This window comes from Pantherophis guttatus, chromosome 4 (assembly GCF_059756535.1).
Source record: "Pantherophis guttatus breed Tessera chromosome 4, ASM5975653v1, whole genome shotgun sequence".
NCBI lineage: Eukaryota > Metazoa > Chordata > Lepidosauria > Squamata > Colubridae > Pantherophis > Pantherophis guttatus.
Window position 1 is genome coordinate 70,042,338 of NC_142066.1, and position 16,383 is coordinate 70,058,720.

The 16,383-nt window shown below is 42.6% G+C and overlaps 1 protein-coding gene across 3 annotated transcripts in view; it reads right to left on the minus strand.

Moving 5' to 3' along the window:
- Positions 1-16,383, minus strand: part of CNTNAP2 (contactin associated protein 2) — a 1,550,102-nt gene that overhangs the window by 292,698 nt on the left and 1,241,021 nt on the right. For all 3 annotated transcript variants that reach the window (XM_060691806.2, XM_034416464.3, XM_087892376.1), the window contains exon 14: positions 3,100-3,256. In XM_060691806.2, the coding sequence (XP_060547789.1) occupies positions 3,100-3,256 (157 nt within the window). The remainder of the gene's footprint in view (positions 1-3,099; positions 3,257-16,383) is intronic.

A 16,383-nucleotide genomic window follows, 5' to 3' on the forward strand; every position in this document is an offset into this window, starting at 1 on the left:
GTGATTTTTTCTTGCTGCTTATCTTCAATCCGTGCATCACCAGGTATTGCAATGTCAATGAACCATACTTTTTTCTTTTCAACTATTGTTATGTCAGGTGTGTTGTGGACCAAGTGCCTGTCAGTCTGAATCCTAAAGTCCCACAAGATCTTGAGTTTCTCATTCTCTAAAACTTTCTCAACCTGATGTTCCTAGTGGTTTTTGCTGTACTCAAATCCAAACTTCTGGCACAATTTCCAGTGAATTATCTTAGCAACATGGTCATGGCGTTGTAGGTAGTCAGTTTGTGAAATTTTGCTACACCTACTGATCAGGTGGTCGACTGTCTCATCTTTCTCATTACAGAGGCGGGATTTGCTGTTGGTGGCAACATGTTGAATTTTTGCCTTCATGCAGTTTGTGGCTAGGGCTTGTTCTTGAGCTGCCAAAATAAAGCTTTCTGTTTCTTTTTTCAGTACTCCTGATCTTAACCAGTTCCAAGTTAGTTTCTGGTCAGCTTTGCCTTCAATACTTTTCAAGTATTGGCTATGCAGAGCTTTGTGTTTCCAATTTTCAGCTCGCTGCTCAATTACTTCTTTCTTATATTCTGCTTTTGTTTTAGTTGTCTTTAAAAGGCCTCCTTTATTTACTTCCTTAATCATTGGTTCTTCACTTTTCTGGATGTAATCATTCAAGCTGCGTTTTTCTTCTTCCACAGTCTGCTTTACTTGTTTACTTGTATTTACTTGTTTACTTGTATTTACTTGTTTACTTGTATTTACTTGTTGTAAATATTATTATTATTATTATTATTATTATTATTATTATTATTATTATTATTATTATTATTATTTAAATTGTTAATTCAATTTATATGCCGCCTTTCTCCGGAGACTCAGGGCGGCTTACTATCTATCCATTGTTTCTGGTCTTGCCTTCTGGTGCTTTGGAAAGCAGGTTGATCTCTTCTTCTTTTTGACAATCCCTCAAATATTGGAATACTGTTATCATGCCACCCCTACTTGTTCTTTTCACTAGACTAGACAAACCCAATTCCTGCAACTTCTTCATATGTTTTAGCCTTCAGCCCCCTAATCATCTTTGTTGCTCTTTTCCACCTTCTTTCTAGAGTCTCTACATTTTTTTAATAATATGCTGATCAAAAATGAATGCATTACAGTATTTCAAGTATGATCTTAATAACGCTTTATCAAGCGATACTAATACTTCACATGACCTTTATTCTATTTCTCTGTTAATGCAACCTAGGATTGTATTGGATTTTTTGTTGGCTGCTCACTGATATTTAGGTGATTGTTCACTAGGACTCCAAGATCCCTCTCACAATTACTGATATTGAGCCAGGTTTCACTTAATTTGTACCTGTACATTTGTTTTTTCTTGCCTAAGTATAAAACCATACATTTATCTACACTGAATATTATTTTGTTAGATAGGGTCCAGTGTTCAAGTCTGTTGAGATCCATTTGGATCTTGAGCCTATCTTATGGAATTTTGGATATTCCTACTTCCTTCCTTCCATGTAGATGTAGTTTCATTGAGGGCTACTTGTTGAGTTTATTGTCAGCCCAATACAAATCCATCTAGTGGTGATGCTGCCTATCCCACATTTTTTTTTAGCTTAGTAAGAAGTAAGTTACGTTCTACTTTGTCAAATGCCTTATTGAAATCCAAATATACTATCCACTGTGTTTCTCTGATTCACTAATTTAGTCACTTTGTCAAAAAAGAATGACAAATTCTTTGGGGGTTTGTGGTAAATAAATTGGGCTACAATTCACCAAATTTGTCTATGTTTCAGAAACAGTTAAAACATATCAATTTAATTGTTCAGCCTGCAGGATTGGCCCATCTGATTCAGAAGACCGTAAGTAAATATTTTTTTTCTCAAAATTGGTGCTTTCTGAAGAAAGTATGGCATGTAACCAAAGTTGATCTTCTTGATGTTGTATTCCTATAGGAGTGCCATTAGAGTGAACTCTACTTTACCTGCTGCCAGCCCTGCTCTTTGAAATGAAAAAAATGGATGATATTCAATGCATCAGTCAGTGGATACTGAAAAGCACTGGATGTCTGTTTGATCATCGATTGGATCAGAGACATGAAGAATCCCTCAGAGACTTTCAATAACCATCTACTTAAATATCTCTTACATAATTTGTTTGCCTTATTTTAGAAGCTCAGCCCCCTATGATCTGTCTCTTCTTAAACTGATCACATGCTGATTTATTTTGCTTCCTCTCCTTCTGCTTTCATTTTCTTAGTTTGTTCATATCACTTTTGATTCTTTCAGCCTCATCTAAAAATCATATGAAAGAAAGCCTCTTTAATTTATCCTCATTTTCTATGTATTCATATATTTAATTATCTATTTATCCCAAATGTACTGTGTAGCTTTTGCAGTTTAGTAACTATTAAAAATATAATGGAATAAATTTTCAATCCAAACTGTCAGTAAGCCATTATCAATCTTTCTTTATGAAGTCATTATCAAGACTTTCCAACCCATAATCACAAATTTATATAATTACTAAGAATCAAACTAGTAACGTAATATTAATTTTAGTTTCAGATTGCTCATGTTAAAAAAAAGTCCTTTGTTTCTTCTTAGATTTTCAGTATCAAAATAAAATATTTTTTAAAATTAAAATACATTTTCCTAACTGAAAAACAAAACAAGAACTCCAGAAGATACAAGATATTTACACAGATCAATACAATAAAACATATGGTATCTTCCAAAATAACCACTGTATAAATAGGCTAAAAGAGTACTGATTGCTTATTTTAATATTCCAGATCACAAACTCCCAGCAAAATAATTCTATTTATTTATATTAATTAGTAGGAGATTCTTCCTCTAGTTATCTTGCAGCCACCTAAATCTAGGGTCAAAAAAACCACCAGGTGAAATTAATTTTTAATGTTCTTATTGATTGCATTGAACCTAGCATTAGGTTCTGGTTGTTTTATTTGTACAGTAAGCTTGAATGTCACTATTGTTTGGTCTGATCTGTTTGCTTTATTTATACAATAATCTTAAATGTCACTGTTGTTTGAAGCATTTAAATTATAAACAAAATATAATATCTCACTTACTCTTGTTTCAAATCAGCATCACAGTTACAATTGTATTTTGAATCAGTACAGTTACGTTCAATGCCACAGGCACATTTCTGAATGCCTGGTCCAGAGCCACCCCAATAGTACTGCTTTTCATTGGCACGCCCGATCCACCAGGTATATGGATTGCCATCTGCAAAGACAAGGAATGGAAAATTAAATGCAGCAGAGTTTCATGATACAAAACAAGGATGCTTTTATTTTATCTCATGAATCACTTAGCTCTTCTTGAAAAAAAATGCATTGATCAAACATGGTTAGATACTCTGCTTCAACTGAAGAATGTAGAATCACTAAAAAACCAATATATTTTAAATATACTGCACCCAAATCCTTATAATCTAATTGATATTTTATTTTTAGTGACAGCTGCAAGAGAAATATTGCACATTCTTAACCAGGCCACATTTGGAATATTGCATTCAGTTTTGGTCGCCATGACATAAAAAAGATGTTGAGATTCTAGAAAGAATGCAGAGAAGAGTAACAAAGATGATTAGGGGACTGGAGGCTAAAACATATGAAGAACGGTTGCAGGAACTGGGTATGTCTAGTTTAATGAAAAGAAGGATTAGGGGAGACATGGTAGCAGTGTTCCAATATCTCAGGAGTTGCCACAAAGAAGAGGGAGTCAAACTATTCTCCAAAGTACCTGAGGGTAGAACAAGAAGCAATGGGTGGAAACTAATCAAGGAGAGAAGCAACTTAGAACTAAGGAGAAATAATTATTCTAATAAACTTGTTCTAATAAACTTAGAACAATTAATCAGTGGAACAACTTGCCTGGAGAAGTTATGAATGCTCCAACACTGGAAATTTTTAAGAAGATGTTGGAGAACCATTTGTCTGAAGTGGTGTAGGGTTTCCTGCCTGGGCAGGGGTTGGACTAGAAGACCTCCAAGGTCCCTTCCAACTCTGTTATTCTATTCTATTCTATTCTATTCTATTCTATTCTATTCTATTCTATTCTATTCTATTCTATTCTATTCTATTCTATTCTGTCCATAGTTAAGTAGTCATCATTATACAGTGCATTAAGATCCCCTTCACTTTTGTCAATTTTGTTATGCTGCAGCCTGATTCTACAGTTGTTGAAATTCATGTTTTTCTCATTAATCTACACTCAGTACCCCATAATGCAAAGTGAAAACAGAAATTTAGAAATGCTTATAAATTTATTAAAAATAAAAAACCTGAAATATCACTTTGGCATAAGTATTCAGACCCCTTGCCACAACACTTGAAATTTAGGTCAGGTGCCTCCCCTTTTCTCTTGATTGTTGCTAATATGTTTCTACACCTTGATTGGCATCAACCTATGGTAAATTAAATGGATTGAACATGATTCAGAAAGACACACATCTCTCTATAGAGGGCCTCACAGCTGACAATGCATATTGTAGCAGAGCAAAAGCCATGATGTCAAAGGAACCACCTGCAGAGCTCAGAGAAAGGATTATTGCAAGGCACAGATCTGGAGAAGGCTACAACAAAATATCTGCTGCACTGAAGGTTCCTAAGTGCATAGAGGCCTCCATAACTCTCAAATGGAAGAAGTTTGGCACAACCAAGACTCTTCCAAGAGTTGGTCACCTGGTCAAACAGAACAATCAGGGGAGAGGTGACTAAGAACCTGAAAGTCACTCTGACTGAGCTCCAGAAATCCTGTATAGAGATGGAACAGAGTTCCAGAAGGACAACTATCACTGCAGCCTTCCACCAATCTAGGCTTTATGGCAGAGTGGCTAGATGGAAGTCTCTCCTCAGTGCAAAATATATGAAAGCTTCCTTGATGCTTGCAAAAAAGTACCTGAAGGACTCTTAGATTGTGAGAAAAAAGATTTTCTGGCCTAATGAAACAAGATTGAATTGTTTGGCCTGAATTCTAAATGTTATGTCTGGAGGAAATTAGACATGCTCAAAATTATCCCAACAATGAAGCATGGTGGTGGCAGTATCATGCTGTGAGGGTGTTTTTCAGCAGCAGGGACTGGGAGACTGTTCAGGCTTGATGGAAAGCTGAATGGAGCAAAGTACAGGGATATCCTCAATGAAAATCTGTTCCAGAGTGTTCAGGAGCTCAGACTGGGCTGAAGATTTACTTTCCAACATAATAATGATCCTAAGCACACAGCCAAGACAACACAGGAGTGGCTTAGGGAAAACTCTGTGAATGTCCTGCCCAGACAGAGCCATTACTTGAATCGTATTGAATATCTCTGGAGGGACCTGAAAATGGCTGTCCACCAATGATTGTCATCCAGCCTGACTGAGCTTGAGAGGATTTGCAAGGAAGAATGGCATAAAATCCCCCAATCCAGGTGCAAAGCTTGTCACATCATGCCGAAAGGCTAAAGGTACTTCAACAAAGTACTGAGTGAAGGGTCTGAAACTTATGCCAATGTGATATTTCAGTTTTCTCTTTTGTAATAAATTTACAGACATTTCTAAAATTTTGTTTTCACTTTATCATTATGGGATACTGTGTGTATTATGAATCCTACTCAATTCTTTGAATATATGCTGGGTGGTTCTCAAATAAAACTAATAGGTTATGGGTCCAAATCCCAGTCAGCCAGCCGATAAACACAGTCAAATTGAAGAAAAAGGATTGATGCTCAGTATGAAACTGTAATTAAGCTGAGAGACTGCCTGTGTTATAAACAAAAGGAAACAAGGCAGAGAAGGCTTGCAGGATGGGTGTTTATTTCAAGGAGAGCTCTCTGCCTCGATTGGGACAGAAGAATTATCTTATTTGGGCTACAAAATTGGAATGCTTCCTGAAGGCTAAGGAGCTTCATCATTAATCCGCTCGAGGGTCCATTAACAGCTGCAAATTAACGGTGGCATGATAAGGCACTGGCTTACATCATTTTATGTTTGGATGATGAACAATTCTTAAATGTAGCTGATTTAAAAACTGCAAAGGAGGTTTGGCTGAAATTGAAAAGTGTATATGTGAGTGTATCAACCTGCAATATTGTGCAATTATTGAGACATTTGCTGCTGCCATAAGAGAGCATAGAAAAGTATCTGCTGCACATGCAGACACTATTTGTTGTATTAGAACAGCGTGGAATGCAAATTCCTGAATCTCAGAAAGTGCTGTTGGTATTAAATAGTCTTGTTGAAATGTGGGACATCATTTCAGCCGTTCAGCAAACCAGAACAGGGATTACGTATGGAAGCCTTTAAAGCCTGTTTGATTTCTGAAGAACAAAAACAAAAACAAAATTTTAGAAGAAACCATGAGGAGAAATTTTTATTTATTTATTTATTATGTCAAGCATGTATTAGATAACTGATATAAGTATAAACATGATTATGAATACATGAAATGGATACAAATAAAAGGGAATATTAGGACAGGGACAGTAGGCACGCTGATGTGCTTATGCACGCCCCTTAAAGACCTCTTAGGAATGGGGTGAGGTCAACAGTAGATGGTCTAAGGTTAAAGTTTTGGAGGTTTGGAGAAGAAACCACAGAGTCAGGTAGTGCATTCCAGGCATTGACTACTCTGTTGTTGAAGTTGTATTTTCTGCAATCAAGTTTGGAGTGGTTTTCCTTAAGTTTGTATCTATTGTGTGCTCATGTATTGTGGTTGAAGCTGAAGTAGTCATTGACAGGTAGGATATAGTAGCAGATAATTTTATGTACTATGCTTACTTAGGTCAGACTGAGGGCAGCAAAGTTCTAAGATATCTAAGCCCTAAATTTCGAGTCTGGTGGCATAAGGTATTCTGTTGTGAACAGAGGAGCAGAGGACTTTTCTCGTGAAATATCGCTGGACTCGTTCAATTGTATTAATATCCGATATACAGTGCGGGTTCCAGACAGATGAGCTGTATTCAAGAATTGGTCTAGCAAAAGTTTTGTATGCCCTAGTTTGCAGTACAATATTACCGGAGAAGAAGCTAGGCAAGATTAGTTTAACTCCTCTTAATGCCTTTTTGGCAATGTTGTTACAGTGAGCTCTGGCACTTAGATCATTAGAGATGAGCACTCCAAGGTCCTTGACCAAGTGAGGATCGTCTACGAGGTCGTATCTGCCCAGCTTGAATTTTGTGTTCTGATGTTTTTTTGCCAATGTGTAAGACAGAGCATTTGTTGGTTGAGACTTGGAGTTTTATTTTTATTTTATTTATTTTTATTTTATTAAATTTCTATACCGCCCTTCTCCCGAAGGACTCAGGGCGGTGAACAGCCAAAAGATAAAACATGGAGATACAAAATTTAAAATAGATTAAAACAGATTAAAAAATTTGGCTAAATTTTAAAAATATCCCATAATTAAACTTAGTGTTTAAAATTTAAATTTAAAAATTTTAAAAGGGAGAAGATTTAGGCCAGGCCAGCTTGATGAAATAAAAACGTTTTAAGCGCGCGACGGAAGGTGCGCAGATCCGGGATCCTCCGTATCTCCGGGGGGAGCTCGTTCCAGATCATAGGTGCCCCCACAGAGAAGGCTCTCCCCCTAGGGGCCACCAGTCGGCATTGTTTGGCCGACAGCACCCGGAGCAGCCCCTCTCTATGGGAGCGTACTGGCCAGTGGGAAGCTATTGGTGGTAGCAGGTGGTCCCGTAGATAACCAGGTCCTAAGCCATGGAGCGCTTTAAAGGTGGTAACCAGAATCTTGAAGCTCACTCGGAAGACCACCGGGAGCCAGTGCAGCTCGCGCAGGAGAGGTGTTACATGGGAGCTCCACGTTGCTCCCATAACCACCCGCGCGGCCGCACTCTGCGCCAGTTGGAGCCTTCGAGTGCACCGCAAGGGGAGCCCCATGTAGAGAGCATTACAATAGTCCAGATGAGAGGTGACGAGGGCATGAGTGACTGTGTGTAGGGAGTCCCAATCTAGAAAAGGACGCAACTGGCGGATCAGGTGAACCTGATGAAAAATCCTCCCGGTCACGGCCGTCAAGTGCTCTTCTAGAGACAGCCGTGAATCCAGGAGGACGCCCAAGTTGCGAGCCCTTTCCGTGGGGGCCAATGATTCACCCCCAATAGTCAGCGATGGCACCAGCTGACTATATCGGGACGTCGGAAACCACAGCCACTCAGTCTTGGATGGGTTGAGCCTGAGCCTGTTCCTCCCCATCCAGATCCGTACGGCCTCCAGGCACTGGGACATCACTTCAAGGGCATCGTTTGGGTGGTCCGGGGTGGAGATGTACAGCTGGGTGTCATCAGCGTACTGATGGTACTTCAACCCGAAACCATGGATGATCTCACCCAGCGGCTTTACATAAATGTTGAACAAAAGGGGCGAGAGGACTGATCCCTGCGGCACCCCACATATGAGGGGCTTCGGGGTCGACCTCTGCCCCCCTGTCAACACAGACTGCGACCGGTCGGAGAGAAAGGAGGAGAACCACCGTAATACGGTGCCTCCCACCCCCAACTCTTCCAACCGGTGCAGCATGATACCATGGTCGATAGTATCAAAAGCCGCTGAGAGATCTAACAGGACCAAGACAGAGGAGCAACCCCTGTCCCGAGCCCTCCAGAGATCATCAACCAACGCGACCAATGCCGTTTCCGTGCTGTACCCAGGCCTGAAACCCGACTGGAACGGATCTAGATACGACGTTTCATCCAGGTACTGGGGAAGCTGTCGTGCAACCACACTCTCAACTACCTTCGCAACAAAGCGAAGGTTGGAGACTGGATGATAATTAGCCAATACTGCTGGGTCCAGGGAAGGCTTCTTGAGGAGAGGCCTCACCACCGCCTCCTTCAAGGCGGCGGGAAAGGCAACCTCACCCAATGAAGCATTTATAATCCCCTGGAGCCAGCCTCGCGTCACCTCCCGGGAAGCCAGTACTAACCAGGAGGGACACGGGTCCAACAAACATGTGGTCGCATTCAGTCTACCCAGAATCCTGTCCATGTCATCTGGGGTCACAGGATCAAACTCGTCCCAGATAACATTCTCAAGACCTGCCCCCGTCACCCTCGCTGGACCTACCCAGTCGGAATCCAGACCTTCCCGAATCTGAGTGATTTTGTCATGCAGATATTGAACAAAGTCCTCGGCTCTTCCCTCCAAGGGGTCCTCCCGCACTTCCTGGTGGAGCAGGGAGCGGGTCACCTTAAACAGGGCAGCCGGGAGATTATCTGATGACGCAATAAGAGCAGCACAATGAATACATTTTGCTGCTTTTATCGCCACTAGGTAATTCTTAATATGAGATCTTACCAGTGTCCGGTCTGATTCAGAAAGACTAGCCCTCCAACTACTCTCTAGGCGTCTTTTCCAGCGCTTCATCTCCCTCAGCTCCTCAGTAAACCAAGGAGCCAGGTGAGAACGGCGCCGGGTCAGAGGCCGCAAAAGCATGACTCGATCCAGAGCTCCAGCGGCCGCTCTATCCCAAGCGGCCACTAGGTCTCCAGTCGAGGCGTGTGCAAGATCCTCGGGGATTGGCCCAAGCTCCCTTTGGAACCTATCAGGTTCCATCAGGCACCCGGGGCGGTACCATCTTACCGGTTCCGCCTCCCTGCGGTGGGGTACCGCGGTTCGAAGGTCAAGGCGAAGGAGAGAGTGATCCGACCATGACAAGGGCTCAATGACTATGTCCCCTATCTCAAGACCACTCAACCACTGTCCAGAGACAAAAACCAGGTCCAGTGTGTTTCCCCCCCTGTGCGTAGGGCCATGAATTGGCTGGGTCAGGTCCATGGCCGTGATGGAAGCCATGAACTCCCGAGCCACCTCAGATGCCTCACCCGCGGACGGCAGGTTGAAATCCCCCATGACCATAAGTCTGGGGGTATCAACCGCCACCGCGGCGATAACATTGAGTAGCTCAGGCAGGGCTGCAGCCACGTGGCAGGGAGCCAGGTACGTGATCAACAAGCCCATCTGAACCCCATGACCCCACTTCACAAGGAGGGACTCACAACCGGCTGTCTGAGGAACAGTGGTCTCCCTCGGCCTAAGGCCTTCACTAATAATAACTGCTACTCCTCCCTCCCTCCCCTGAGGCCTCGGCTGATGGAATGTGTGGAAGCCTGGTGGGCACATTTCTACCAGAGGGACCCCTCCCTCCGGGCCCAACCAGGTCTCCGTAATACCCGCCAGGTCCGCTCCCCCCTCCTGAATAAGATCACAAATGAGGGGGCTTTATTTACTACAGACCTGGTGTTGCACAACATCAGTCGAAGGCCCGGGCCCTGAGGGTCTGTGCAACCTGGAGAACGAGTGGAGCTATGGGGGCCGGAGCGCCCTACCGCTTGAAGACAGCGGGTGCGTGCTCCCTTAACATGATATGGCCCCCTACTCCTGCCATATCTACCCCTCCCACTCACAGTACCAATGATGGAAACACAGTCTGGACAAGCTTGACCCCCCCATTACCCCCGGATCCCCCCACCCCCCGCCACACATGCTGTCCCGGTCCGACCCTCCCCTAAGTGGGTTATCCCCCAAACCCACAACCCTAGTCCCTGTCCAACCCCCCTCCCCCCTCCCCAAACCCCTTAAAAGTTTGGACAAAGTCAGTTTTAAAAAATCCCGCAGCCCCCTCTTTGTGGCATGCCACCTCTCGGGGTTCCAAAGCCCGTCATCGAGGTAGGCCCTCGATAGAGTGGAGGGCCAAGCCTGCGAGAGAGGGGAGTCTCGCAGACCAAGAAGTTCCGCCGCTGAGTACATCTTAACCAAACGGGTAGCACGACCATATCCTAAGGGTCTATAAAAGGACCGGGGGAGAAGACGAAGAAATGGGGGATCTAGGAACATATTTACAGGACCAAGTCCACTGTCCCCTCACAACAGGGGACAAAGTCCAGAACCAAGACGACCACAATCCAAGGGGGGCAATAGATCCTACCACCCTCTCACGGTGGTTAGGTCAGCTGGTCAGCCCCCTCTTGTGGTGAGATGGCAGCAATGGACCAATGAAACAGACAGCGTCCGGGGGTCAGGTCCAAAAACCGCCCTCTCACGGCAGTTGGTCCGGTGGTCAAGTCCCCTCCGCTGACAGAGTACATATATGTAAAATCATCCCGGTTCAGCCCCCAGGGGCCCCGACATCCCGACATCTCTCACTGTGGTCAACTGATGTCCAGCCCCCTCAGCCGACGGGATGCATCAATGTACCATCCTTCCATTTCAGATGGAATAGCCCTCTCATAGTCAGGGGGGTTTGGATGATATGAGCATAGCCAGGTGAGTCCTACGGGCTAACAGCTGGTGTAATTGGGCCCGGTAGTTAAAGGGGACGCTGGAGGAGAGGAGAGAGAAATGGGGCAAAAAGTGGGGCAGTTGTCTCAAGCCCCCAGCCCTCGCGCAATCACAGTTTGAGGCCTCCTAGGCCTGGGAAAAGATCTCACACCAGGTCCTAGCCCCAGCCCTGGTTGCAAGTCTCCCACTCTTGATGTTTCGTTTCGTTACGTTGCCCCCCCATTCCAATTCCAGTTCCAAAGGGGGGGAGGGTCACCAGCATCCTCCTGTTGTTCCATTGCCACCCCCGTCTCCAACTCCGGGGCGGGGGGTTTGCCAGCGCCCTAGATATTTCATTTTCTCCCCCCCGCTCCAACTCTGGGGGGGGGGTTGCCAGCACCCTTGATGTTTCGTTTCCGTTTTCTCCCCCCCCAATAATTGGAGTTGCCAATTATTTGACCATTCTGACACATAGTCAAGGTGTCTTTGTAGGGTAGCAGCATTGTTGAATAGTTTTACATCATCAGCGAAGAGAATGCAGTTGCTTATGATATGATCACAAAGGTCATTCATGTAAAGTAAAAAGAGTGTGGGTCCTAAAACGTTGCCTTAGGGGACACTGCTGTTAACAGGTGCACGATTTGATGGGGTGCTCCCTATTTTGACTACCTGTGTCTGTTTGACAGGAACACAGCTATCCAATTATGTAGAAGTCTGAAGATGCCATAGGATTTTAGTTTTTGAAGTAGTTTGTCATGTACCACTGAATTACCTTTACAGAGGTAAATTGTGTCTATTGCTTTACCCTGGTTGAGTTGTGAAGTCCATATGTTTTTGCAGTGTAAGAGTTGCAGATTGTAGAACAATTTTTTTCTGAAGCCAAACTGCTTGTTAGAGAGTAGGTTGCTTGTCTCTAAGTAGATGGTGATGGATTGGTTTATGACTGATTCTATGACTTTGCAGGTGACACAACATAATGAGATTGGTCTGTAATTTTCAACTAGATTGGGGTCACCCTTTTTGAAGATAGGAATGATCGTGGCTAGTGACCATAAATTAGGCAAGAGCTGGTTTTAAAAGATATTTCATAGATTATGCTAAGAAGTTCTGCTGTGGTGGTTGAGAGATTTTTTAAGAAGTAGGCACATAATCCATCAGGGCCATTAGATAGAGATGGTTTTAGGTTGCATAATGCCTTTTCAATGGCATCTTCTGTGAAATCGACATGTAGTAGATCATTGTAATTAGTTGTGGTACGAAATGTGGAGCATGATCCGTTGCTGTTTACAAAGACTGTTTACAAATTCCTGAATGGGGAGTCCAAGGAGAAAGCAAAGCAAGAGCCTGCATGTCTGCAGAGAACCAAGCAATAGAAAAGATCAGATTACATCCCAGCAAAGAATTCTCAAGAAGAAAGAACAGGAAAAATGGAGATGTTTTATCTGTGGGGATAAAACTCATTTAAAGAAAGACTGTTTACAAGGAAGAGAACAAGCTGCTGTTACAAAACTTGGCTATTGTAATAGCAGAGACAAATGGTTAATAGATTGTGGTGCTAGTCAAACAATTGTTAATAATTCTAAATTTTTCAGATTGGATCCAGCTGGGGGAGATGCAGTAGCCTTAGCAAATGGCCAGAAGGCTAAAGTCATAGGAAAAGGCAGCGTGCTAATTCCATGTCTGGAGGGAAAGTTTAATAATATATTATGTGTGCCTGAAATGGAGCATAATTTACTGACTGTCTCCAGTCTAGACAAACAAGGGTTTGATATCACATTTGTAGATGAAAAATGTCTCATAAAAAGAAATGGGAGTGTTATGTGCACAGGGCATAAAACAGGATAATCTTTATGTGTTGCAGGGACAAAAGGTTCAAGGAGCCCAAATATTTGGAAATGTGGCACAACATGATACATGCATTCATCTCTTGCACAGTAAGCTTGGACATGCCATCTTCAGAGTGCAACAGTTTGGAAAAGGATTAACCTTATAAGGGGCTACTTGGACTGTGCAGTATGTAAATCATCGAAGTCCAAGGCTTTCCCAGTAAGCAAGAATAGCACAAGGCAGACAACAAAAGCTCTAGAGCTGGTACATGCAGATTTGGTTGGACCAATGCAAGCCAGTTTGGGATGAGCAAGATATGCACTGGTCATTGTAGATGACTACAGCTGGTTTGGGTTCTGCTATTTGCTAAAGAGTAAAATAGAGGTGCTACAGAAGTTCAAGTTTCGTAGAAAGAAGATATAGACAACAGGTATGCCAACTGCAAACTGACAGAGGTTCAGAATTTATGTCAGCAAGTTTTCAACAGTGTTTGGAACAGTTAGGAATAAGACATAGACACATAATCCGTATACAGCAGCTGAGAATGGCGTAGCTAAAAGATGGAATGGAATCTTACAAACAATGAAAGACTCATTGCTGAAGGATTCTGGTCTGAGCAGGTCATATTGGGGTGAAGTAATGTTGACTGCTAATTATTTGATCAATAGGCTGTGGAGTTCCTCTATTAATGATATTCCATATGCTGTGCTATATGGGAGAAAGCCATCCATATAGAGGAGCCTGGTGGTGCAGTGGACTAAACTACTCTTAAAGTAGTATTTAGCTGCCAGCTGCCTGCAATTACTGCAAGTTCAAATCTCACCAGGCTCAAGGTTGACTCAGCCTTCCATCCTTCCGAGGTAGGTAAAATGAGGACCCGGTTTGTGGGGGCAATAAGCTGACTTTGTATAAAATAGAACACCGCTTAGGGGGGGCCAAAAGCCCTATTGAGCAGGTATATACAAAAGTATGAAGGCTATTGTTTAAAAGCATTGTAAGCCACCCTGAGTCTCCGGAGAAGGGCGGCATATAAATCAAACTAATCATCATCATCATCATCATCATCATCATCATCATCATTATCATCTCTGGCACATTTAAGGATGTTTGGAAGTAATGCATGGGTGCATATTCCAAAGGCAATCAGGAGAAAAGGATAGCCAAAAGCTAGAAAGCTAAAAAGGATAACCAAAAGCTAGAAAGCAGGTTTATGGGCTATGAGCCTGGCTCAAAGAGCTATAACTTTAATGATGGGAGCAGAAGGATAGTAATTTCTAGATCTGATAGCTTTGCAGAGCAAAACTGAGGCAGAATTGATGCCAATTTTAGGGATGATCCATTTAGTGATGGTGACTCACTTAGTGATGGTGTCAGTGTTCATGGAGGAGAAGCTGAAAAAGGACAAGAAAAAGAGTCAGGAGAAGATGATGACTCTGATATGAAACAAGAAAGGGTTGACACACAAGAGCAGTCAATGCCACGCAGGTCAGAGCGATGGAACAAAGGGATTCTACCTGACAGGTATTCTGCTAGTAAAGTAAAGGTATGTAATGTGTGGTATGAGCCAAGAAACTATCAGGAAGTATTGGCACTACCCGAAGTCAAGCAAGTGAAGTGGAAAGAAGCCATGGACAAAGAAATGAAATCCATGAATGAACACTTCTATGTTCATAGAAGTGTTCACATCTATGACTTTGCCACAAGGTTACAAAGCTGTACGATATAAATGGGTATACAAAAGGAAAGTATTACCCAACAATGAAAGTCCAATATAAAACAAGATTAGTAGCACAAGGGTTTTTGCAAAAGAAAAATGTGCACTATGATGAGGTGTTTGCACCAATGGTAAAAAGTGAAACTGTAAGGTTGGCACTAGTGTTGGCAGTGGCATGTGGCCATAAAATTTGGCACTTTGATATAACCACAGCATTCCTCAATGCAGAATTAGAGGAAGAAATTTATGCAGTTCAAGCACCAGGGTATGAAAGTAAAAAGCCGGACACTGTGTATAAATTGAACAAGGCCATTTAACACCATTCTGCCGAGCATTCTCATTGAAAAGTTGACTGACTTGAATTTTCCTTCTCTCACCTGTGACTGGATTAAAGATTTTCTGACGGACCGACCACAAACAATGAGCACTGGGCCTTTTATATTCTCCTCCCTGAAGCTCAGCACTGGCTCTCCTCAGGGCTGTGTGCTCAGTCCCTACCTGTACTCATTGTACACATGTGATTGTGTATCTTCTGACCCATCTAATGTGATTATAAAGTTTGTAGATGATACCACCATACTGGGTCTTATAACAGGAGGTGACAGATTAGCATACAGGGAAGAGGTCCAGAAGTTAACCACACGGTGTTCAGGAAACAACTTGCATCTAAACATCAGCAAGACCAAGGAGATGGTGCTAGACTTCTGGAAGAAGAGAGAGGAACCTGCCCCACTTTACATTAAGGGGGAGGGGCTGTGTGGAGAGGGTCTCCTCTTTCAAATTCTTGGGAGTCCATCTTAGTGAATATCTCACATGGAAAAATAATATGATCCAGGTGGTCAAGAAGGCTCAACAGAGACTCTGTTTCCTCAGGATCTTGTGGAAAAATAAGGTGGAACAATGACTGATAACCTCCTTCTACCAGTCTACGATAGAAAGCATCCTCACATATTGTGTTATGGTATGGTATGCTGCCTTAACAGCCATGGATAGAAAGATATTACAAAGGGTGATGAATACAGCACAAAATATCATGGGCTGTCCCCTGACCTCACTAGATGAAATTAGTAAGACTCAATGTCTTAGCAGGGTGAGGAAAATCCTTAGGGGTGATTCACACCCTGGTCAGCACTTCTTTACTCTCCTACCATTGGGTAGGAGATATAGAAGCATATTCAGTCGAATGAATAGGCTGAAAAATAGCTTCTATCCGTGGGCTGTCAGACTTCTGAATGCAATATAACACCATAACTATTTAATATGATAGACTTGCAGGGCCAGCACAATGTGCAACATGTCTACACTGGTGTAATATAATATAATATAATGTTATGTTATGCACATATGTGTATATTGGATTGTGTGTCTGTTAGACTGATCTATTGGGTTAGGGTTTTTTCTTTCTTTCACTTATGAGTTATTGAGATGTGCAGCCTAAGGGAGGCTAAGAATTGCAAGGCTGATGGTTGCATATATACTGCAAGGTTACATGGTGGGGATTGTTAATTATTAGCATTTGTGGATGATCTCTGTTTCATTGCAAAAGATCTGATACA